Consider the following 25,171-nt stretch of genomic DNA (forward strand, 5'->3'; position numbering starts at 1 on the left):
GGAAATTGCGTGTCACATTAGATTAGCAGTGTAAAGCCTCTGGATTGGCTCCGGGGAATAAGGAATTATTTCAATTACATTATTTCAAAAAGTCTTTAAGCAATACCAATACCGATAAAAACAAATTAAGAGTGATTTGGGCTGATTTGTGGCGCTCTGAGCTGTGCTTTCTGACAATGTGCTGGATATCAGATATGAATAATGTTGATATTACACTGCGTGTAATGTGTTGGAGTTGAAAGCAGATTATCTGTGACAAATAATACCACTGGTTTGCATTGTGTCTCATCAAAAGGGAATGTTTCCACGTGTCAGTCACACAGGCTGGATGGACAACTCCATCACCTGCCATTCACAGTAACAAAGCGGTGACTCCCACTCACAGAAAGTGATGACTTGAGTGGGTTAACATGAATTTAGACGGGGGGGGGGTAAAACATCTTAATGTAGAGTCCTGTCACAAGTCTGACATGTACTGTCCCAGACATCAACTGGAGCAAGGATCTATACGGCAACATTTACAGTGTTAACTCTGGAAAAAGTCATTTTTAGCACCAATTCTGATTAGGACCAAATACACTCTGGATGGAATAGTGTGAAATTGAACTATTTTAGCCATAAAGTAACACTAAAAAGATTTAAAAACGCCTTGAAATAGTGTTGAACTGAGCTATTTTATTTATAAACTAATGCAAAAAAAAAAAATCAAATACATGCTGAAATAGTAATGCTATAAGAGATGAATACACCCTGAAATAGTGTTGAAACACTAATTCAAAGTGTATACTCTCTATTACTGATCCAAAATTTGAATTGGTGGTAAATTGGCTCTTTTAGTGTTACTTTAACACTCCTATATGAATTATTATAAATATGAACGTTGTAGACCAAATTGAAAATATACAAGCTTTACTTTTTTAATCACATATACAGATTTTTTTTTATTCTGTATTATGGGGAAGCTCTTATGATCCACTTCTACAAGCCACAAGGTTTTTCTTGTGTTTTTCCTCCAGCAAAACTGAACACTGTGTTTTTCTTTTGACTCAATTTCACTCTTTACCGAGGGCAAGGAATTGAATGAGTCCATCGCAGGCAAAGTCTCAGGGGTGAAGAGCAGTTGTGGGAAAGGGGGGGAAGCGTCTGCACCAAGGGAAAGAGGGGCAGGGAAAGAGGGAGTGAGGGAGGGAGGGAGGGAGGGGGTGTCACAGGAGCGCAAGAAGGATAGAAGGAGAGACCAACAGAGGGAGAGCGGGTCCACTCACTGATACGAACCCACGAACACTGCCAGTCCTTCACTTCACAACACACCTCAGCTGCGACTCAAACCTCCAACACGCGCAACATCTGGAGTTGGGACAGAGAAAAGCCGACGCTTTCAGCAGCTGCTCGTCTCTTTTTTTCTCCTCTTCTCCTCCTCTCTGGTCTGTGCGCTTCCACGAAACAGTGCCGCGTCCTTGAAATTAAGTTGGAAGAGAGTTTTTGGTTGACGGCGAAATATATCTCGTCCAGAGTTACATCAATCGCGGTAAGAAGCGTCGTTCTTTTAATTGATTTTTAATTGGTGATTTGCTTGCCATGTGTGTGTGTGTGTGTGTTTGTTTGTTTGTGTGCGCGTGGATGACAGCGATAATTCGTGGGAAAGTTAACTTAGGCAGAGTAACTTGGAAGCTGCTGACGCGCTTAAAAGTGAGAGAAAATGCAATTTCTTCAAGTATGAAAAGGTCAAACCTTTGACCCGCGTGCGCGTATTCATGTGCGCCAAAAGTCTCAGTGTCTGTGTTTGGGAAGTATGCAGAGAACATTTTATTTTCTTATTATTTAGTTATTTGGCGAGAAGAAAAAAGTTGATTCAACTCTGCGTAAACTTTTATTGTCACCTTTATCTCTTTGTCTTATGAAACTTTAAAAAAAGTTTTTTGTAAATGTGAGGATTGTTTTTCGGCCTTTTCTGAGGATTTAAGTCTTTCAGTCTAATTAAGGTCAAATGAAAGGACTGTAATGTGGTGAATTGTATGATTTTTAACTGCTTTAAGAGGTTTTGCGTGACATGGCAAATAGAGATCCTTCAACAAAAAAATATGCATCTATCAATTGAATATCATGAAATATAAAAATGTTGACATTGTGTTTTCGATTGGTATTGTTGGTTGAACTTGTAACTTGTTATTTCAAAGGAATAAAAACGTTACATTTCAACGTTACACTGCGAGCTGTTTTTCACATTCTCACATAATGAGAAACTTTTATTCGAGTGGGCAAAATCACCATAATTTAAAATGCACTTATTTCGGACAATTATTCTAAATAATTCATTATGTATTGGCTGTTTGTGTGGTAGATTTTAACGTTGCTGTTTGTTACATTTTGCTGCAGAACCAATGTCATTGTCAATTCAACATCAAATGAAATAATTACTTATAGACATTTGAATAAATAAATAAATAAAATAGGATGAATTGTAGTGTATTGTGTGCTTACTTCAGTATCAAATGTATCTTTTGCAGGCTCAGCCATATGTTTGTTTTAACGGCAATTTCATTGTAATTATTTACAGAAACTGTAGCGTCCTCCACCCTCCAGCCCAAAAGTGTAATTGTAAAAAAAATGCCTCCAGATTTGCAACTGGAGTTTCATACAGCAAAGAGATTTTTTTCTTAAAATCAAAAAATCAAATCCAGCAATCAAATTTATATTTTCCTAAAGCAGATGAAAGTAATTATTATAATCATGTTATCGTGAAAGGAAATAATGACCATATGTTTGTCATCTAAATGCCTTTTGTTTTTCTTTCATGCCCTGTGTGTTGTGGTTCAGCAGCGGTTTATGCTCCACCTTAACTCTCTCCTCTCTCTGACTCTCCTCAGGACCACTCACAGGGAGGTGAATGGACCTTCACCGCCCCTTCAAGATGGACAGCCCCTCCTACCTGCCAACTCCTCTCGCCTCCCCTGCCCTGATGGTCCTTGCTTCCACTGCCGAGGCCAGCCGAGATGCCTCCGTCCCCTGCCAGGCACCCAGGCCCTTTGGCGTCCCTGCTTCCTTGGAGAAGGACCTCCACCTCTCCTTCCCCTCTGCCTCCTATACTTTCACCTCCATGTATCAGCGCCAAGGACCCATGTCAGGCACCTTTCCCTCCCGAGACTTCCCAGCCTCCCTGCTCCACCTGCACCCCCAGTTCACTCCTCCAAACCTGGACTGCTCCACCCTTGGTATGCTCAACCACAGCGGGGTGGGAGCCTTCCGACCTTTCTCATCCCCACAAGAGGAGAGAGAGTCGGCTGGTTATCAGTCAGCTTTCACCCCTGCCAAGAGGCTGAAAAGCTGCTTCCCAGAGGTGGAGGGGAAGGAGTTTGACTTTGGCTCGTTGGGGGGCGCTCTCAAAGCTGGGGAGGACTCAGGGAGGAAGCTGTTCTCCATGTCAGGCCTGCTCTCTGATGGAGAGGCGTCGTCTAGCCCAGAGGAGCGCAAGGAGCACAGTGAGTCATCACTTAACTCACAGAAACCACACATGCATATGAACCTTATAAATCGTTCCCTGCTCACATCTAAAGCTCACAACAAGTCACTTATCGCACATCTTTAAAAGACGCTGTGAGTTTAATTGCGCACGTATGAAAAGACCTTGCCCACACACACACACACACACACACACACACACACAGCTACATTGGCTAAAAGTGACAAATTGAAAAGAGCCCATATGAGCAAAGATGTATCTGACAATATTTTCCCTTTTGCTCTCTGCTCTTTATCGCCTTGCTGGACTAAGTGTTTACAGTGACTGGCTGTGACTGACTTTGACACAGATAAATTGAACAGTGTCATTTATTCAGCTTAGTGATCATTAGCCACATATGACCATTAGGCCTTTTGGAAGTCAGACTTTTCTTGGCAGTTGAGCAACACAAATACATTGCAGCATATGGAGGCTTGACACAGGAGGAGTAAGAGTTGGAACGAATGACACCCTGTCAGAGATAACGAGGTGGCAGAGATAGAGAGGAAGGGATGGAGGAGGATAGAGAAAAAGAGAGAGGGAGAGAGAGAGAGAGGGGGAGACGTGACGATGCGCCTCAGCCTGAGCATCCCAACGACAACCCTCAGCTCAATATGGCCGCCCACACCAGCCGTCTGATTTGTTGACAAATGAGTGGGAGAGGTGTCAGTCAGTGCACTGTGGAGGAAGAGACGCTCCTCATTACTCCTGGGGATAATTGCCCAACAATGCGAGGGCACAACACTCGCCTCAGAGGGAAGAGGGGAGGGAGAGAGGGAGCTGGAGTCAGGGATGCAATGCTAGGCATGATGGGAAATCAAACCTCCTCAGTGGCGGTCGCCAAGGGGAGCGCCTGACAGATGAAAGGGACCAGACAAAGATAGAGAGAGAGCACCCAAAGGCTCGGCAGATCAGAGGGGGATACCATCGAAAATAATGACAATGTGAACGGGAGGGGGGCAGAGACAGAGAGGGGCAAAGGCAGGGGGGGAGACGCTGATACATGCTCTCACACATATCACCTAAAGGAAACTTTCATCCCACACATAAAGGATGGAAGCAGGGATGAGTTGTCTTAAGAAAAGTTTGGATTGTGTGCCGTGTGTGTCTCTATGCATATGTGTGTGTCTTTGTTGAAACTTGCTGATTTTGTCGCTGGTTGGTAGCTGAGTGACAGGGCCAGGGAGGCGGAGTGGCAGGAAGGAATCTCAATATGGAATTTTAATAAGGACGGAAAAGGAAGCGATGGCAGCCAGCATGCTGGTGTGAGAGGTGTGTCTGTCTGACAATGTTTGCTCTGTGCACTCGTGCATGCGTGCACCCCTCACCTCCTGATTTTGGGAATCTCATTTGGGGAATGTTGACAAGGACAAAAGACGGGGTGGAATAGAACATTGGAGGCACCCCCAAAAAAAAAAAAATGAGAAAAACTGAATTTGAGAACATTGGAAGCTGCTTTTCCAGCTTTATCCAATTAGATTGGAGCTCAGGCAAACTAAGAGCTTTAATGCAATTGAGCTCCCAGCACTTTTCTAAGTCTGACATACACTTGTTCCTCTTGACTGGGTAACAGACAGTCACTTCAGGACCAAAAGTCTGAAATGTTAAGCTTGAAATCTTCTTGGGGGCGTGAGAGCGTCTCCACTGCAGAGGCGATGGCAATGCAAATTCTCAATGAACTATAACCTAGACCATAAAATCATACTTTCATACTTTTTAAGTTTTAAATCCCATGAGTGTTGCTGCAGTCTCCCCACCAGTGGATCAAAGTTAGGTATACTTCATGGACATTGCACTGTAGCTGCCCAGGACATTTTCAGGTAATTTATTTTAAAGCACATTTTGTAGTTCTGTGCAAAGATGACCAAGTATCTCAGGGAGTGCACCATCCACCTCGCGTTTCATTGCCAGTGGATGTCACCTTCTGTCCATTTAGGGTTTTTCCTCTGTCGACTTTTTCCCTCCAAGCCTCGCTTCTGTTTTATCAGGGAAGGTCTGCGATGCACGGTGTGCTCTGACAGCTGTTCAAACAGCCATGCTCACTTTCAAAGGGCAGAAGTCTTCACTGGAGCGAGTCATGCTTATTTTCCTTGGGGAGATGCTTTCCGCCGCAGGCCCGAGCTGGAACTAAAATGGCTCTTTACCAGAAAAACACAAGTTTGGGAACCGGAGGAGTGGAGTGGCAAAAAAAAACAACATGGCCAGACACTGACAGTATGGTGTGGGTGTGTGTGTTTCTGTATCTTACTGTGGTGGCAAAGCTGAGGGAGAGCTGTGATAACTGGAGTCAGATGTCTGAGAGTTGTGATACTTGTGGGATTCCTGAATGTGGCTGTCAGAGAAGTGAAAACTGTATATGCTGCACAGTGGACAAAAAGAACAATGAAGGCCAAAAAACAGATTCAACCCATGTCCACCTGACAGTTCAGACATTTCACCTACAGGATTTATGACTTCTTTTCGTAGTGCCTTAAAAAGACACAAGGCAAATACATTTTTATAGCAAAGACAACTGTTTCAGAGCACACATCTGGGTTTGAAGGTGGTGGTCAACATTTCATGAGTGTTTGCCGCTCACAATAAATTACATGCCCACATGTGTTGTCCCAAGTGTAGCCTTTGTTGTGACACATGGGCATAGAACTATAAAGGTTTCTGCTTATATTTATGTCATTTTAAAATTCTAATTCAGTCCAATTATTGTGATTATTATTCATTTGTCCTGTGAGTCTGTGTGTGTCCACTTTCTGAAATACACAGTCCACTCAGCAAGAATTGAATCTGACGGCAGGCGTTAAACAAACTCCCCACCTCGACACAATCCATGCCTCAGGTTTCTGAATCGGACACAAGAGTGAAAAGAAATCCTGTGTGAAGTTAACAGAGGACAAACATTTAAGCATAACACACACTTATGCCTCCCTGCCAGATGTGCTCTGTGTGTAAGTGTTCCCCACGGTCGGTTATTCATGGGTTGTTAGCGGACTAGTGCAGCGCACGGACAGAATCAATATTACATAGATTAATCTTAGATCTGTCTCACGGATTATCGCTGCGCTGAAGTTTGATGGGTTGTTCCTGACATGGCTTACAAGCTTTGTGTGCACGGGTTAGGGTTTACATAGATATTACTTAATTTTTTTAGAAAATATTGTTAATTAATTCTACAAACTGAGGAATTAAAGTATCAACCTCAGAGATTTTGATTTAATAAATATGCTTGCGTTATCTCACATAGTCATTGTGCCTATGATCAACAATATGAAATATTTATATATTTGCAGGATTTCAAGGTGGTGGAAAAATTATGTATAATGCAAACCTAACATCTCCCATAGTTCACATTAAAAACACACGTTTTTTTTATAAAGTAGTCATAGTTCAACAATTACCAATATAGTCCATCACTGTGAGTGTGGTGTACAACAATGTTTTTAGCTTTTTTGTTCTTAATCTTATGGCCAAATGTTTCAGAGAAACTCCAAATGATTCTAAAGACCAACATTTATTTGTACATACTGCACATGTTTGTATGCTTTATCACGCACACAGCAGCGCACACACACACACACATACACACGCGCTGTGTGTGTTGATTTGAGAACAGCGTGGACATCTGCGCAGCGTGTTTTCTGTGGAGCAGTCGCTGACGGCTGCTCGTATTGAGTGGGGCTTCCTGTTGAAAGACACAGTGTTTACATCCCACTGGCAGACCGCAGGAGATCAATAGCAACCACTCGATGCTCATGCATACACATATAGTATCTGCTGTCCGCTATTATTCCCAGGATGAATACACCTTATCAGGCCGACTTGTGTGTGCCCTCTACACATCAACCATCACACATAACATGTCTGGGTTTTTTTTTTCCTCTTTGTTGCTGTGATTTTGTGCTTTATTAAGTTGTACATTAGCATATCGTAATACTATATAATACTGTATAAAGTAAACTGAACAAATAAGGGTAATAAGAGGGTGAAAAAACTGGGAAAATGTTGGCAGGGAGATTGAAAAGAGTTAAACACAATGACTAAATGTCTTTGGTTGCCCTTATACAGAAAGAAAAGGAAAGTTAAGTCAGAGTGCTTGAGATCTGGGTTGTACAGCTCTTTGATCCTGTTGATTTTTTTTGCCTCACTGCAACACAAATTGCAGCTGCAGTGTTGTTCAGTCTGTTTCCACAGCCATATCATCCAGAAAAAGTAGCATCTGCAACCCGCTCTCCTGACTGACCACACCGGCTGCCTTGATTTCAAACATTCAAGGAGGAAGCATTACAATATTAATGGTGGTTGTGTTTGATGTGAGAACATGCCGCGGTTGACAGTTCCCCCTCCTGTTGTGATGGTAGTTTGTTCTCCTAATGTTCTCCCAAGTAAAAGAAGCTTTCATCCTGGCAGGAGGGGAAACTTCTCTGCTTTTTAGCTCCTTCCCTTCATCTTACGAGGGCTGCAGAGAGGGAACGTGGAAGCCTTTTCCTCATGTAGTATGATTGTCTGTGTGGTCTCATGAGTGTTCGTGCATTGGGAGTGCATTTTGTGTATATATCGGTGTGTTACAGCTTCCATGCAGGCACAGTCAAGACTTGCAGAACTATGGACCACACGGCTTGTCAGAGACAGACAGGATTTCTATAAGTCTGGCACAGGCTTTTACTGTAGCAGGGGGAGCTCTGTGTGTGTGTGTGTGTGTGTGTGTGCAGTGACCAACAGCACCTGTTAGACGGTCAACAGATTGTTCAGCTGAAACATGAGTCATAACACTTCTTGTATCTGCCACCATCTCCCAGTGTGATCAGCCCACACGAACAGCTTCTGTGCAGAGAGAGGACAAGAACACAGGAAGACGGAGAGAGGGAGGGAGAGAGGGAGAGAGTGAGAGAGAGAGTGTGTGAATGTGGGGCTTAAGGTTGTTAAAACAACAACTTTGCTTTAACAGAGGCCATCTTTCCTTCTTCCCTGCTCTCAGTTTGTCCTCTTTTCTACTTCTCTTCACTTCTCTGTGCACCTGATCGACCTGCATCACAGCTGCCTCTGATCTCACATCAAAGACCTGGTTATTGTGTGTTCGTGTGTGTGTTCATGTGTGTGTGTGTGTGTGTGTGTGTGTGTCAGCCCAAGGTAAAGTCAGAGGGGGCATTTTGTGTAGAATTGCACATGTGTAAGAAGTGGTGCATAGGCACACACACACACACACACACACACACATACGGACTCACATCCTCCGTCTCATCCCCAGAGTCTAACAAATCAGTCAGGCAGATAGAGAGGGCGCAAAGGCCAAATGTTAGGGTTAAACACATGCCACAGAGGAGCAAGGGAGAGAGACAGCAAGACCACACCGATCCTGCAAGAGTGGATACAAAAACAAATGTATGTAATACACGGCATGCACATGTGTTCTGTACACGCATGTTTGCCCGGTGTCACTCACAGACCTCATTATAGCATTTCACTTGTGCTTGTTGCAACTGTGGAAGAGCTTGACAAATAGCCAAAAACATCAAGGGCACGCCAAGCGTGATCGCTTCAGTTCCCAAACGCATGATGTCGTGTCAGGAATTGTCACCATTATAGGTAACATGTGTTTTCTTTTTAATTTGGAATAAAAGTAGTAGTAAACACCTTTAGGAGGCTGCAATCTCTGTCACTGTGGGGATATGTTAGAGCATTAAATAAGCCACGCGTTTTTATAATTCAGACATTTAAAAATGTGGAGGTTAAAACATTCACTTCAAGCAGAAACACATCCTTAGAACGAAAGTTAATATTTGTTAGGTCCTAGGACCATGTGCATGTGACAGATTACTTACACATGCATTCTAAAGACCCTTTGATTGATTTAGTCCCTTTCAGTCCCGCGTCGCTGTTCGCCAAACTCCCATCAGCGCCAGTCCACCCCTGCCTTAAAGGTCAAAGTTTGTCAGGACTGACCTCTCACCTCGCTGTGTAGGGGTGTAAACACTCCCCCAATTCTCCTCAGAGAATAGTACTGGGTCTGAGCAATAAATCACAGGCCTGATAATTGGTAGGAAAACAGCAGTCCAGTAGTATATAACCTTTTACGTGTCGTCTCAACTCTTTATTATGGTGCTAATGAGTGGCCGTGGATCAGGGTTAGAGCCGCAAGCAAAGTGTTTGGAGGTTGGGGAGTGGGAGTGGGGTAACCTCAGTAAAATGCCGGCTACTACCACTCACACACTCACAGTGGTAGTAGGTGGACACATGTGAATAAACAGGAAGTCAGTGCACACACACACACACACACATATGAAGGCACACTCAAAGATATGCGCATATGCAAACATTTCCTCAAAGACATTTATATTCAAACACACACGCACACGCACACACACACAGACACACACACACACACACACAGTGGCTGCCAGGCTCAGCAGTGTCCATTACAGGCTACTATTAGTATGGAGATTGTGCTAATTGTCCCCATAGACCACACATGCAGAGCTCGGCAGGCTCACTGTATGAGTCCATGAGGCTGAGTAAGAGCAGAGAGCCTCCTTCACACATCCCATTGTCTCGGTTGTGACCCTGTTAGTGCAATTACAAATCAATCACTGAATCATTATGGGATACATGCTGTGGATTGTTCCTATGCAAATGATGCCATTGTAGCACATCAAGTGGCTACATTACTGCATCTGAGGTTCATATAAGAAAAGTCAAAGATTTTACTTGTATGACACTGACAGAGGGCTGTCAGAGCGAGTTGTCCTGTGAAATCAAAAAAAGTTTCATTGTAAGATTTCTATCTTTAGATCTTTTATATAACCAAAATGCTGCTAGGTGTTACTTTAACCTAAATATAAAGGTTCAAAATTCCCATATGTCTTATTTTATCATGATCTTCCGACAAAATTTTAACACACAGAAAACATGTTTTGCCTGTTTTGTCACATTGTATCCATGAAAATGTCATTAATTTAACTTAACCTCCCTTAAAAATACAAATAAATAAAACAAGAGTATTATAAATTCAGTTGAATGGATTTTACTCAAACCCTATAAACTGCATATCATTTAGTATAATCATGAAGATCAATAGTGCATTTGTTTAGTCGCCTTTAGTCTATAAGGTGATTTAACAAATAATGTACAGTTGCTACTACTTTTAATTATTTTAATTTAATTCAATTCAATTTAACCTTTATTGTCATTCTTTTTTCTTTTTTTTTTACACTTCAGACCCGAAATGTCATTTCATCTAACTCCAGGTCCTCACAGTGCAAACAATCATAGACAGAGACAGTCAAAGAAAATAGAAAATACACAGTGAACTTATAGTCACAGATAAGAGAAATCATAAACACTTGTCACACAGTAACAGTCATAGTGCCAAACCATGGCAATAAGTGGACAATGATATGTGGGACAATTTGTTTGGACTTAAATGCCAGTTTGAAAAAGCGTCGGACGTTCAGACGCCGTTGCTCTGGGTGGGCTGGCTCACTGTCCCGCAGACTGGAGAGCGTCCACTCTCATTAGCAGCAGCTCAAAGCTCCTGATCAGTCAAGTAGAGGAGATTGAACTGTGAGCGGCTCCTGTGTGACCCCACTGAGTGTGAACACAGAGGAGAAGATCTATACCCGCTGGCGCTGCCACTGGATTCTTTGTTCTCCTGTGTTTGCTGACAAGGGGTGGGGGGGTTGGGGGGGGGGGGAGGGGAGGCGTATTGGCGTGGATCACACTGTGCTGCGCTCACCGGGGCTACACGGCGATGTGTGCAAATGATGTACAGTATACATCACGCACACACACGTTTCTACGGTTGTCCGCCTTTCTCACACACACACACACACACCAATAAAACGACTGAAAATTCACACCCTTAGTTTTACTCCACACAGTCCCACTTACACACAATTAGACAAAAGAACATTCACTGTCTGCTGTGCAAGGTCATCAGTCCACTCAGTGTTACTTTAAAGCTCAACGTGCCTTTTTCTGAACAAGGCGTCAGGATTAGTAGCGACGAGTGTGTGTGTGTGTTTGTGGTGCTGGGATACTAGACGCACCAGGCAGGGATTTATTTATCCTCAACAGAAACAAAAACAACAACAACAACTGTAAAAGCCCTATTTAACGTTGACATTTCCTTGCAATTGAACGCGTGAACCACAAAAGATTTCAACAGTTGGGCAACGCGCTCACACTCACAGATGAGACGTATAATGCAGAGTAAATGAATTTGATCACATGCACAGTCTAATTGAATCCAAATGCAACAACCGCAGTGTAATTGTTTATATTGTGAAATTATAATCGTTTAAAAATGCTTTTCATGCTGGTTTAGTGATTTATGGTCACATTACGGGGCATCAAATTCTTATTGGTACATCTTGTACTCTGGATCCCCTCCCATATAGTTTACAAAGTTTTACTATTTTTACATTCATATCTTTTCTGACCGCGTCTGAATTTGTGTTCTTGTGTAACCTGTTACTCTTAATCTGCTCAAAAATATTTAGATTTGTTTTATTGTTCACGTCATTTAATAGATATTAAAAACCAAGCTTTTCTTTACTCTTCAAAGCATGAAATAACCTTTCAAGCGCTTTTATCCCTTTGCGGGTGAGTGAATATAAAGCCGTTCATCTCTATCTTTCCACTACTTGAAGATAGAGCCATCATCATCTGCTGTAATTGTTTCCTCTTCCAGGCAGACACAATAACATCCTTTAGAAAGTGTGACTAACCCAAACACAGGTGCATCACACAGCACCAGGTGCTCGTGTTCCTCTGGTACCAGCAGCAGTTAGTGCTGTGTTTATGACAGTATCAGATGTTATCTGGAGGAAAGGTGTGGGAAGATTTAATCTGGAACGATAATACCAGCTAATGATGCTGAAAGCAGGGATGCTGTGGAGTAGCGTCCGAAAATGTCAACAAGTGGCGACTGGCGGTGATTGTCTGCTCACACTGCGATTATGGAGACTGTTCAATTGAGTTTGAAGTCTCTACTGACAGGTCCGTGTGTGCATGTGAAGTGCTGCTCACTAATGACAACGGTTTCCTCTGCTCCGCTGTACTGTACTAATTATATGTGGGACAGGTGTGTGCTGTTGTAACACCTGTGTTACTCATGTAGGACATTTTCTGATATGAACACTGACTTTGTCAGTCTGTCTTTTCTGAGGTTCTGGTTAAGCTTTGTATCAAGATGTGAGTGTGTGTATTAAGTGATCGAAAATAGAAAAACACACATTTTCAGTTCAATTGTTCTGTTCTTATTTTCTCTGGGCAAACCAGTGCTTATATAATATATTTTAATTTTTTCTCTCTTTGTTCATTTTGCTTGAAATGTTTATATTATAGTTAGTAAGCAATGATGTTTGTTGCTCCTAAGGCATAAATTCAAGTATTTTCATATAACGTTTATGAATGCACAAAGGCATCATTAGTCATTTATGTAGGACTTTGTCTCACAAAATTGAAATGAAATGCTATACATAGCTCTGAGTGTCTGTTTGTAAATCATATTCCAGGTTAGTAACATTTACGTATGGATTTAGGAGATGATTTTATATGTCCATGTTTGTCTCTCAGCCTGAGATACGTCACATGCCGACATATCTGTTGGTGCAACTATTATTTCCACAACTATGTTGAAAATCAAATATATTTATTTTATATCAGATATGTTTAAAGATATCCGATTTTCTTGGATGTTTTGGCTGATTATAAGTGTTAAACCCAGCAGTCAGGCTTCGAGGGGCAGGAAGAACTGTGAGTCAGGACTTTAAACTGTGGAGGCCGGCATTTAACCTTTCGGGTGTACAGCCTGCAGGAGTTTTATTAAGTGAAGAAAAAGGGAAATTGGTGAGTTGTGTGGAGCCCGACCGTCTCATTTCTCACAGCGCCTGACTTCTGTCTCCTCCAAGCGAGCAGCCGGCTCGGGCTCTGTCGGCTGCACGCTTGAAGGAGACAGATGCAGCCTTGAGGATTTGGACACAGCTAATGTAGAAAATTGTGTACCTGCGACTGCAACTGCTTAACACGGAGGGAGAAAGGATTGTTGGATTGTTGGAGTGATTTTCTAATGGGCAAGTGCAGGTTTCACACGGCTCAGCACATGCATATAATCTCAGAACAGTGAAGTCAATTGGTGTGAAGCCACTTCTCCATCGCCAGTACATGTATTTATTTGCAAAAGTCCAAACATGCTGCTTTACCCTTGACAACAATGCCGAGCCGAGGCAAATGACATTTTCCTGTTAAAAGGGAGTTGTTGTTTTTTCTCTCCACTGATGCCAAGTTCTTACTCATTGTATGAACTGTTGGATTTCTTTTCCCCTCTCTGTATAACGGGTGGGCAACAGTTTTTCTGACCTCACTGACATAAATAAAGCAAGCAAAGGAGGCCACAAATAAAAAGTGTTAAATAAATGATAATCATTTAAGACAATTGTATATGCAACATGCATAGCATTTAGATTTTAAAAATACTTTTTCTTTTAGCTGTGATGCGTAACCTCATTGATACATTTAATTTCCTGTGACTATTTCAAAATAAAGGTCTGTGGCTGTGTTGTACGACTTAATTTTTTTTATATATATTTATTTATTTTCTAGTAATATAAAGGTGCAAAACTGAAATGTTTGTTTAGCTCAACTTGAGCTAACCTGTGAGAAAGTCGCCGGCCAGATAAAAACAAATATGCCTTGAATGAAATATAATTTATTTGATTTGACTTGTTACCACATGTGAGCAGTAAATTACAAACAGAAAGGAAAAGGAAAGGAAACATCAGATCCTGTGGCAGAGCTGTAAGGAGTGATATCACGTCTAGTTCAGTATTGTCTCACTGATGTCTATTTGTAGCTTTAACAGGTCAAAGCACTGCTTGCTTTTATTGCTATTACTCAAGGCCACCGTGATGTGAAAGACATGTCAGCCTCCTCCTCGTTTACGTCGGGTTTTCGATGACGTAGTCCGGGCAACACAAACCCGAACATTGTCCTCACACAAGAACAAATGTGGTGAAGAGTATGTGTTTTTTCAAAGCACTTAAGTTCATTCCCTCTTTTGCTACATACGGTAACATAAGTTTACCTTAAACCTCTCTCCACATCTGGGAACCTCATCTGGATTGGAACCTCGTGCATCTGAAAGCAGCAGAAAGCACAAAGTAAAGCCAGTGTTTTAGCTCACTGAAAGACTGTTATCTGCCTGTGGATGTGTTCGCTCACTTCTCTGCCACTGTTTTTACATTTGCCAGTGTTGGCACCGCAGTCACTTCAGGCGTGTTCTCTTTGTGCTTTTGGTTCACTTAGAATTTGGAGAAATTATTAAAAGAAAAAAAAAAACACTCAGGCTTTTCCTGTATGGACACATCATGCTGTGGGAAGAAATTGCCTCTGGTCTTTGTAGTTGTTTTTGAGTCCTGACGTAATTAAACAATTTAGAAAAGTAATGCAAGCAACAGAGCGATCCTCTCATTTTCCCCTTATTAAGCACTAATTGAGAGGAAGAGTGAGGGGGGAAAAGAAAATGGAGATAGAAGTGATGAGAAGAGAATCAGGAGACAATGGAATAATGAGAGAGAGAGCGACACTGAGTATTAAAGTGTATTAACCAGCGGTCCAGGTAATAGTGATGTGTATTTTTGGAGCCAATCTAATTACCCTCTAATGAGCCATTGTGATCTATTAGTCTCTTGATGTCTCTTTCACTCTCTCTCTTTCCCTTTCAGACACACACACACACACAGATGATTATGACAGCCATTTGAATTTGCAGCCTATTATATACGTGTTTGCTTTAATACACACAAAAACATAATATGAAAAAAATATACTTATATAAAACCATAACTCCTGAGTTACTCACTGACTTCACTTCATTGTTTGATGGCTGCGACATCTTTAAGTGAAGGTTGATGATTACCGTTTGTTTTACAAGTCCAAGTTTTACGATTAAACCCACACTTACTTTCCTCCTGTGCCATTTGGAAAAAAAAAAAAAGACTTACGTTTAATTTTTTAAATAGTGGAATTGATTACCTGAGACAGGTTCACGTCGTGACAGTGTGATACACCGTGACAGCGTTGCTCTTTGAATGTTTCATCCGTCCGTCCTGTGAGTTCAGACTGCGTGACAGAACACTGGTGAACAATTGTGTATCACTGTCCGCGGTCTGTCAGCGGCGTCTTCTTCATCCAGACTCACTGCTCTGAGTTTGACAGACACCAGTCAGCAAAACAATGTCAGAGACTGGATTTGCACAAGCTCCCTGATGTCGAAAGTCGAGGTTCATTGGTACTTTATGAGTTAGGAATCACAGTTTTGCTGTCGTGTATTGTCATATACAGTATGTTCATGGATTTATGTGTCATGAGTTTAGTCTTGGTTTTATAGTGAAGTTAAACAATAAGCCACTCGTTATAAATATTCTTCATCAGTGTTTCAGTAATAAAATACATTTACCTAATTCAAAATGTCTGGGTCTCAAACTGAACTCATTTCAGTTATAAAGAGGGCAACACACTAAATTAATACTTGCCCTGTTAGTTTAGACTTGCTTGTGAAATGGCTGATGTTTATTTCTGTGTTTGATTGAGTTAAGAGCCGGTTAGTTTGGCTCACAAACCCAAAAGAACAACAATGCTGAAAGATAGGATCCTGTCTATGGTATCTATAATAGTGTGAATCGAAGATGTTGAGGTGACAAGTAAGTAGCCTCATATAAGTGCAAATACCCAAGGACAGTCCTAACTTTCCCCCACGACTTCCACTCCCTCTCTCTAATCTGTAAGTCACTATCAAAGATCATTGAGCCATGCATCTCAATGAGGGTCAGATTGATTGGTAGGAGGAGAGTGGAGGCAGGGTTCGATCTTTGCCCCCAGGCCCCAAGAAGGGAGATATGGTCACAGGGACACTGTCGCACAGCTACACAGTCCACTCTCCATCAACAAGATGATTGGACACATACATGCTGAGCCACGCCCGCACCTGATGGAACAATTGCAGTGACTAATGGAGAAGATGAGGGACAGAAAGAGCAAGCAGGAGAAGAAGAGAAATTGGGGGTTTGTGCACTGATTGACTTGTGGTCAGAGAGGTTATGCCCATTGATCTGTGGGCCAGAAGAAGGAGGCTTTGGCCTGAGGTGCTTCAGAATGAGTCTATTTGGGTTTAGGATTCCTGTCCATTCCCACCACGAGCGTTTTCATCATCCGACTCCCCAGGACTCACAGCTGCTGTCTGCAGTTGTCCACGTAATGCACAGAGCACCGCAGAGGCCAAAGGCCAATCAATGTTCTACAAGAGGTTGATACAGATCTTATTAGTCAATGAATGATCATTAGTGGTCTAACGAGGCATTGATTTGTCCAAGGGCCAAAGGTTGTGGTGGTTGTGGTGAGTGTCTTTAATACATTAAACACAATTGATTGCAGAGGAGGGAGGGATATTTTTGAAGGATGCTGAAATTACATTGGACAGTGAGAGATTTGAGGTCAGACGAGGAGAGGAGTCGGACCGCCATTGGCTGTTTGAATGTAGTTAGAATTGACCACGGCGCCCCGCAGCACATTTGTCTTTGATTTGTTACCGGTGTAGCAATTCTGCAATTAATAAAAAGCAGATATCTACAAGAACTAACTCAAAAGCAACTGGACTTGCTGTTTAAAAGGCTGAAGCAGCAGCCTTTGAAAGCTGAGGAAATGACTCCGCGCATAGCAGATGTGTTACTACAGGCCCTATTATGTTGCTCATTAAATACCCAACGTCTCAATAGGCCATTATTTCCCCAATAAAAAACAAACGGCGGCCTGCATACTTTCCCCCCTCTCCCCCCTTTGCTTCAGAGGTTAGCTGTACCTCACAGACGGCAAAAAAAAACCCTGACTAATATCCTGCATGTGATGCTTTTAAATAGGAAGCAGGCCGGGAAGTAGGGTGGGGTACAGGTGTGGCGGGAGCCAATGGCTTTTATAGCCCTCCACCTTCTCTGTAATTGTGCCAAAGACGTGCCGAGACAACCCACCACTGCTGAGTTCGCTGCCAAGCGTTACTTTTACTCCTCCCGCCAATCTCTGTACGCCTACTGGTTATATAGAGTGTGCTTATTATGGCTTAATAGGTGGATTTCTGTTGTGCTTAGAGAATTGTTTGATGATTGGGATAATGATGCCAGTTGGAGTGAGTTGTCTCAGCACTTTATCGCCAACAAAGACGTAAAAAAAAAATGCAGACCCTGCTGCTCCAACCTCAACTTCACATCCTGTACTGGATACTTGCTTGTATGTCCCTTGCTATTCAAAGCAGTCCGATCCCCTTTATGTCAATCAGAATTATAACCACGTCCACAGGTTTGTCACTGGGGGGACATTCGTTACAATGTCCCCCCTGCAGAACAGCCTTTTCATGCCCCAGCATAATGTCAGTGGGTGACATCCCGGCCTGATGTGATGTGGCATTCACTAAAGGTCACGTTAGGCGTCTCTGCTGCGCCTGCATCAGCAGAACTGGCAGCCGTCATATGGGCGCTGGCATCGGCCATTACCCAGGCCCTCAGGGGGACTCAGTGCTTTGAGGATTTGTCAGCGTGATTCTGATCTCTCTGTTTCTGAGGCTATGTACTGGTCCTAACCCAGGACAGTCACAATCCACGTCTTTGATGCAGAACAACAGAGATCAGTCAGTCGTACGAGAATACGAGGATAGCAATATGTTTTGTTTCAAAAGATAAACTTCACAAGCTCATGATGCTCAGGATAGCAGGGATGGGGCAGAGACTTTTCACAGTGTGTTGATGGGTCACTTCCTGCAGGGGTGTGTTCTCTTCAAATCCACATGGAGGCTTCACGTTCATGCATGTACATGATATCTGTATCTATCTATACCTGTATGAAAGTGTCTTTACCGTCCATGCCAGTCCGAAGTTTTACATTAAGCTATCATTGTAAAAATAATAGTTAAGTCTATTTTGAAGTGAACACAAATTACGAATAAATATATGACATGAAGCAATTCTGATTCAGGCTTTTTGCCGCAGTGACAGACTTCTGGTGATTTTAGTTGTTGATAATGTTATTATTCTGCCTCTGTTTGCTCTTCTTGTACAGAAACGATGTAAAATGTGACCGAGGGAGCGTTTCTGTGTAAATGTGTGAATGGGTGCAAGAAGCGTCTATGAAGTCATTTGAAAATGGTTTGAATGTAATATACATTTCTTTGTATTTAAAAGTTATCTATTACACTTTTGAACATAGCCAAATAAAGTCATCATGCCCAGTGGGAAAAGGGCGAATGGCAGCTGGCCAAAGGCTAGGCAGTCAGGAAAGGATGTCCTCGACTGACAAGACATAAAGATAGAAAAAGGAAACAATCAGAGACAGAGACACAGTGAATCCATTGAGCGATGGACCAGTCAGACTCAGCACAGCCTGGTGTGAGAGGGCCAATCCATCCAAGCCAGTTGCCGTAGTGAGCTAACAGTTAACAAGCCCCAGAGGCAGATTTTACAGCCCCCTCTTGTGTGTCTGAGACCCCCCAGGGTGAAAAAGGGCTGAGGCTGACTGATACTGACAGGGTTTATGTGGGTGAGGGTGGATGGCAGGAGGGGGGATGGAGACGTGTAAAAAGGTGGTCATGAACCAGCAACTGTCACTTATAAGAGAGCAGCACAAGCACCGAGACAGCCCTCAGCAGAAGAATGCAGGCACGCACAACACACTCATCCATACATCCACAGACGCACGCAACCACACCATTAAAATCTGACGTGTGCGTGAAGCGGAGGTGAGAGTTGGCGACGAGGCTGTAGTCCGAAAAGCAGGGGGGGGACTTATCCAAAAAGTGGACCAATAAAACACCTGAAAATCAAATCCCATTGCTCTTATCGCGGCGCCATTCAGAGACGTTATCTATGCAGGTAATGTGGTTATAAATTCAATTTCAGCCCAGAGATTTCATTGTTTACCGATGCCTGCATGTTCCAGGCGGCAAAGCACCGAAAGCCCAGGAACGCTCGATGCGTGTCGGGAAAAGTCATTTAGGCTTCCACAAGGGGATGCAAAAAAGGCGAGAGAGTGTGTGTGTGGGGGTGTAGTGCTGTCACTCTCCCAAGGACACCTGACTCCACGTTCTATTTTCCTCCCCATGTTTTATTTAGAAGCCATTTTGTCCTATTTGGTTCCTCATTATGGCTGCTCATAGCTCAACTGATGTCTGGGGACGGCATTTGCCGACAGACAAGCTCGTCGTGTCATGTCACTGGACATTTGGAGAGAAGCTGGGACAAAAGTCTTAGCTCTCGAGTAATAAGGTCCACAAGGAAGTTCAGTCCAGACAGTGAGTGGTCAGAAACGGTCATATATATATATACTGTATATACTGTACACCAATCTGTGTTGAATTGTGATTGCAAGCACTGTCATCTGTTTTCCCTTGACTGTGCGTTGATGGGAAATTAGGTGCATCTTGCCCACACCTCTCTCCATGTGATTGATGGCTTTCAGGAGTAAATCACCTCATCTACTAGGTAAAATCTTGATATAGTAGAGCTCCTTGGGCTCCCAGCTGGCTGCTTATGGCAGTAATCCATCAGTGGGGCCCAATGGGCCGAGTGGCCCTCCTGGGTAATGTTCCTGTTGACAGCCTATGATGTCAACACACTGACACGAGGGGGGCATAGCAGTGTCTGTGTGTTTGTGCGCGTGTGTGTGTGTTTAACCTTATTTTACTCCATGAGTTACTAGTACTACACACACACCACAATAGGGCAGCAACAAAGTCATTTTACTCAACTATCCTGCTTCAATTGTATGTAATTTATTATTTCAACCTAAATACTCAGAAATGCAACTCACTGATATAGAATCATAGATTAATTTCACTAGGACATCAGTTTTACTGTTGGATTTAAAATACATCCTGTATATGACTGTGATTTTGTTCCACAGGAAAATCATGACACAGTTTCTCTAACACCACCTACTTCTTCATTCTCGTTCTTCGTCCATCCAGGCAGGGTGAAGGGTCTCTACGACGCTCAGGCCCCCATGTGTCCAGTCTGCCACACCATTCTGCGACCGGGTGAGCTGCAAGATCACATGGAGCAGGAACTTACCAAAGTTGCCCAGCTACAAATCAGGTATCACACACTGTCATCCAAATTCACTCTGACCACTCGATAGTCCTGTAAATACTCACAATTGTATTCCATTCCATTAACACTATGCTCATGTTCATCAAAATGTTAAAAAATGTTGATCAGTGTTTCCCAAATCTCGAAAATTATGATGTTCTCGCTTTTTGTCCACAAACCAAACATATTCAGTTTTAATGATTTCAATGAAACCAGAAAATATTCACATTTAAGAAGCTGAAAAATCAGACAGCTCGTTTCAATTATAAAGAAAACTCCAAAATGGAATAATCCATTATCAAAAATAGTTGACAATTCATTTAGTAATCGATTCATTGAAGCCCACATACATCTATTTTTTCTCCAACTTCTACCATTTATCTTCCAGTGATATATCACAGATTTTCTATTCTGTTTATCTTACACACAATTAATACTGACATCTCCCCCCCCCCTTAAATTTCCCCCCAAGAGTTATCTCTCATCTTCTCTGTCACCTGTGAGCAGTGTTTACAAGCTGCTTCATTGTTCCCTACATATTTCATATTACAGCCTCGGGCCTCAAGACAACAAATCATACACTGAGCAGATAATGTCCCACTAATGGCTGCGTTAAGCCCTAACCACACACACACATGCACAGACCTACACAGCTATTCTTCTTAGGACACTGCATTGACTTCTACTCATTTGCACAGCCTAAACAAAGCATTATCCCTAACCTTAACCATATTACCAAATCCTATCCCAAACCAAATCACAACCCTCAACTTAACCAACTCACCAGAAATGAGGACCGGGTTTTGGTCTCCATGAGGACTACTGGTTCTGACAGGGTCAGTGTTTATGCCAGAAAAGGTCCTAAAGAGGAAGCAAATATAAGTAAAACACACAGTCAAACATACAGGGATGAGACGGGTGCACACACATGCACACACACACACACACATGCACATGCACACACGCACACACATGCACACACATTACCTGCTGCTTAGACCAGAAGAATGATTCCTCCAATAAAGACATTACACTCCAAATCTACTTAACGACCGCTCCGTGGACAGTAATGGTTTCAAATTGAACTTGGCCCACGGGGACACCGTGTGTGTGTGTGTGTGTGTGTGTAACGACAACAGTACCTGTGCTTGGGGAGAAAGAGTGAAATGAGGTTACACACAATCTCCGACACAAATTTAGACAAAGATAAAAGCAGAGGTTATTTATGAGGTGACATTTTAAAGATTATGTTGCGTTTGCATATGGTTTAACAAGAGAGTGTCGTCGATCTGTGTGTGAGCGCACGCACGTGTGTTACCTTCCATCTCCACGCTTGTTTAACGTCGTCATCTTCTGTGTAACTTGTCTCTGCAGTGACACTCCAGTGCAGCATGACCTCCTTATAAAAACCCCAAAGGTAAACAACCTGTGATGTCATCACGAGTTTCAGTTAGGTGTAACGTCCTCTATCATTTTTGCCTTTGACCCTTTCTCCCTCTTTCTTGTTCCTTGTCTTTTTTTTATGTCTCCAGTCTGTTGCTCTTTCTCTGCACATAAAGCGTGAAGGAAGTTCTCCCACTTCTCCCCCTCGACCGGCCGAGAACACTCATTCTGACCGATACCAGGTAAAATTTAAAGGACGGGAAATCTTCATCAGATTATTAGGATTTTCAGATTTCAAGTTAGCATACATGGTTTTAAATATAATTGTACATCCACCTAAATAAAAAAAAAAAATAATGGTAAATCCAAGACCAACATAGCAACTCGACAACGGGGTGATCAGCAGATGACGGCATAAGCCGTTTTCATAGCAGTAAATAACCAATAATTAGCACTTGTTGTGCCACTCATTTATTTCTGTAAATGTATTAATAAAATGAATTTCGTGGATGATAAATGTGGAAGTTGTTGACGTTCTTCCTGTTTGTTGCAGACATTTCTCCGTGTGCGGGCAAACAGACATACAAGGCTCAATGGTACGTAGATTAATGCAGAGTGAACGTGTTGTTATGTTGCATTGCCGCTGATCCCCTCCAGTACAGTAAACTCAGTCAGGTCTTTACATACGAAAAGTAACGAGTAGTAGTTTCCTTTGCTGATGCGTCACGTTGTGTTCAGTCCAAAACACCCCCATCATCAGTCGCTCAGATATCACCGCTTTTTCCCCTACACCATCTCCCATCTCCACTGGCCTAGCGCCCACACGAGCAGAGGAGCTATTAACCTTTCAACTCTGACCTCTTGATATGTTAACAGTCGATGACCTCTGCTGGTGCAGGTGCTACGTCAAATCTGCCCCATTACGCCCTCACAGCGCAGGAGCGCACCTAGACTGCACACAAGCTGGTAAGAATCACAGCCAAGCACTCTCTTCAATCCCCGCAATCTTCTTTTTTTTTTTTTTTATTCTCGCAGCCAAATAACAACATTCGCTCTTACCTGCTTCATTAAAGTGAAGATGTGCTGGGTTTAAAAGGGAAATAGTTAGTAGTAGTACATTTTAGTGTCAGTCTTTCACCCTATGCTTCTTTTTATTACATTATCTTACATTAGTTAGATATCATTATATATTAATGTTTAATGAATATTTAGTGTTGCCTGCATTATTGTTAAAAACATCAATAAGAAATTGATGTTTTCAATGAATCGGCTACACCCTCTTTATGTGACAAGAAAATGTCATATTTTAACCACTTGTTGGTCCAAGAACTCTGTCCCTGTACGTGTATAATATAGTACATATAGATCTACGTCCATAAAGCTGCAGCTGACACAGCAGACGTCTCACTACTGTTATTATTACTGTGAGATTCTGTGGCTCTTAGTGGACTCTTCAAACTGCCAGTGCTGTCGAGGTCTGTTAGCCTTTATTGGGCCTTTATAACACGATGGCATAATGAGCTTATAAATACACATCAGGGAGGAAGAAGAAGAAGAAGAAGAAGAAAAGGAGAAGTGTGTGTGGGGTTGGTTGATTAATCAACCTCTCTCTCTCTCTCTCTCTCTCTCTCACTCCTCTGTCTCTTTGATGAGCTTTTCCTCATCTATGACCGTCTCTTTAACCCTCATTATGTCCACTATGATGGCAATGCTTGGGTCATGGTCACCAGCTCTCTGGGTGTGTGTCCCCCCCCCACCACCACCCTGAGGGCCACTGTCATCCCAGCAGGAATTAGAAGGCCCTAAAACTTAATGTCCCCTTATGCAATCTGCACTGAGTCAGTTCAGAGAGTGAGAGGAGGTGCAGTTGGTGTTCTGCCATGTTAACTTTTATATGTTAGGAAAATGGGAGGAGGAGGAGGAGGAGGATGGAATGGGAAGGGTGTTGTTGTCTATGTGGAGCCCACACTTGTGTCTCCTCTCGCTTTTCACTGTGATCACACTCCAGGGCCGGTGTCACAGGTTGGTCCACACCGACACGGAACAGTATGTGGAATGAGCTCAAGGAGCAGGAAACCTCTAGTGTTTGAAAACACTTGTGTTTGTCTAGTGGGCCTTTACTGCCCTGTCACATGACCTCTTCATCAGCACCCACCCTGTTTTTATACCTTTATTATTTTAAAATGTATGTTTTTTCACTGTGGATTTTGTTGCTCCTTCAAAAACTACAAATACTTTTTTTTTAGTTAATGAATTTCTTTCCTGATTATATAATGTCTAAACGTTAAAATTGAAAGAACAAAATATTATGTGATTGTCTTTCATGAAAAAAAAAAAGTAGTTAATAGAACTTGAACAATGTGTAATAATAACAATAATAGTGTAATATAATATAGGAAAACAGCCTTTTCAGAGACAAAACTGTATTCCTCTTTTTTGGATCGTATTCATATGGCAAAGAAAGAAAGAAAGAAAGAAAGAAAGAAAGAAAGAAAGAAAGAAAGAAAGAAAGAAACTGTTACTCTAAACTAACTGTATGACTGTCTTTCTGTTTTCTCTCAGTCAGGATTGGAAAACTGAAGCGGAGGAGACCAGAGGATGGACAGGTATGTGTTTCATTTTTTTCATATAATATAAATATAGTATGAAACAGAGGCGTGTCCGGGGTGATGTTGGTGGTCTAAACCCTGTGACAGTGTTGACTGCATTTGTTCATGTAGCAAAACCATCACTGTCAGCCTGCTGTGTATCCATGTGAAGGCTCTGCAGGCGTCGGTTCACAGCTATGAAAACACAGAAGCAGATCTGCAGCTGGAGGCTACAGGAGGCACATATTCATTCAGACAGTGAACTTGTGTTCTTCATGTGTGTGTGTGTGTGTGTGTGTGTGTCACAGGAGGGTTCAGTGGACCTGGTGCCACTGGAGAACGAGTGGAATGAGAGGAGAAGGATTCAGATGTCAGCTATCGTCGGAGGGTTTAAAGGTAAGGATACATCTTTGTGTGTGTGTGTGTGGGATCTTGTTGTGTGGAGGGTGAATAATGTGACTGAGTGGCACTTGAAAAACCACTGAACTTTTCAGTCCACATTACAGCGGAGCTGAATGCCTTGAAGGGTCAACTTAAGAGTAGCACTTTTTGTGACCTTGACCCATGACCTGAAACTTGACTGA

The 25,171-nt window shown here is 42.5% G+C and overlaps 1 protein-coding gene across 2 annotated transcripts; it reads left to right on the forward strand.

Annotated features, from left to right (window-relative positions):
• The first annotated feature begins 1,241 nt into the window (after positions 1-1,241).
• Positions 1,242-25,158, forward strand: rnf220b (ring finger protein 220b). 2 transcript variants are annotated; one of them, XM_044044136.1, is made up of 9 exons: positions 1,242-1,528; positions 2,868-3,479; positions 20,496-20,622; positions 21,991-22,033; positions 22,149-22,241; positions 22,553-22,595; positions 22,876-22,965; positions 24,562-24,605; positions 24,896-25,158. In XM_044044136.1, exons 2-9 carry the CDS (start codon positions 2,888-2,890, stop codon positions 25,070-25,072), a joined length of 1,209 nt encoding a protein of 402 aa, XP_043900071.1. In that variant the 5' UTR covers positions 1,242-1,528; positions 2,868-2,887; the 3' UTR covers positions 25,073-25,158. The 2 variants fall into 2 exon arrangements, with proteins under 2 accessions (XP_043900071.1, XP_043900072.1); XM_044044137.1 differs by lacking the exon at positions 22,876-22,965.
• Positions 25,159-25,171: the final 13 nt, after the last annotated feature.

The sequence above is a fragment of the Solea senegalensis genome, linkage group LG14 (genome assembly GCF_019176455.1).
Source record: "Solea senegalensis isolate Sse05_10M linkage group LG14, IFAPA_SoseM_1, whole genome shotgun sequence".
NCBI lineage: Eukaryota > Metazoa > Chordata > Actinopteri > Pleuronectiformes > Soleidae > Solea > Solea senegalensis.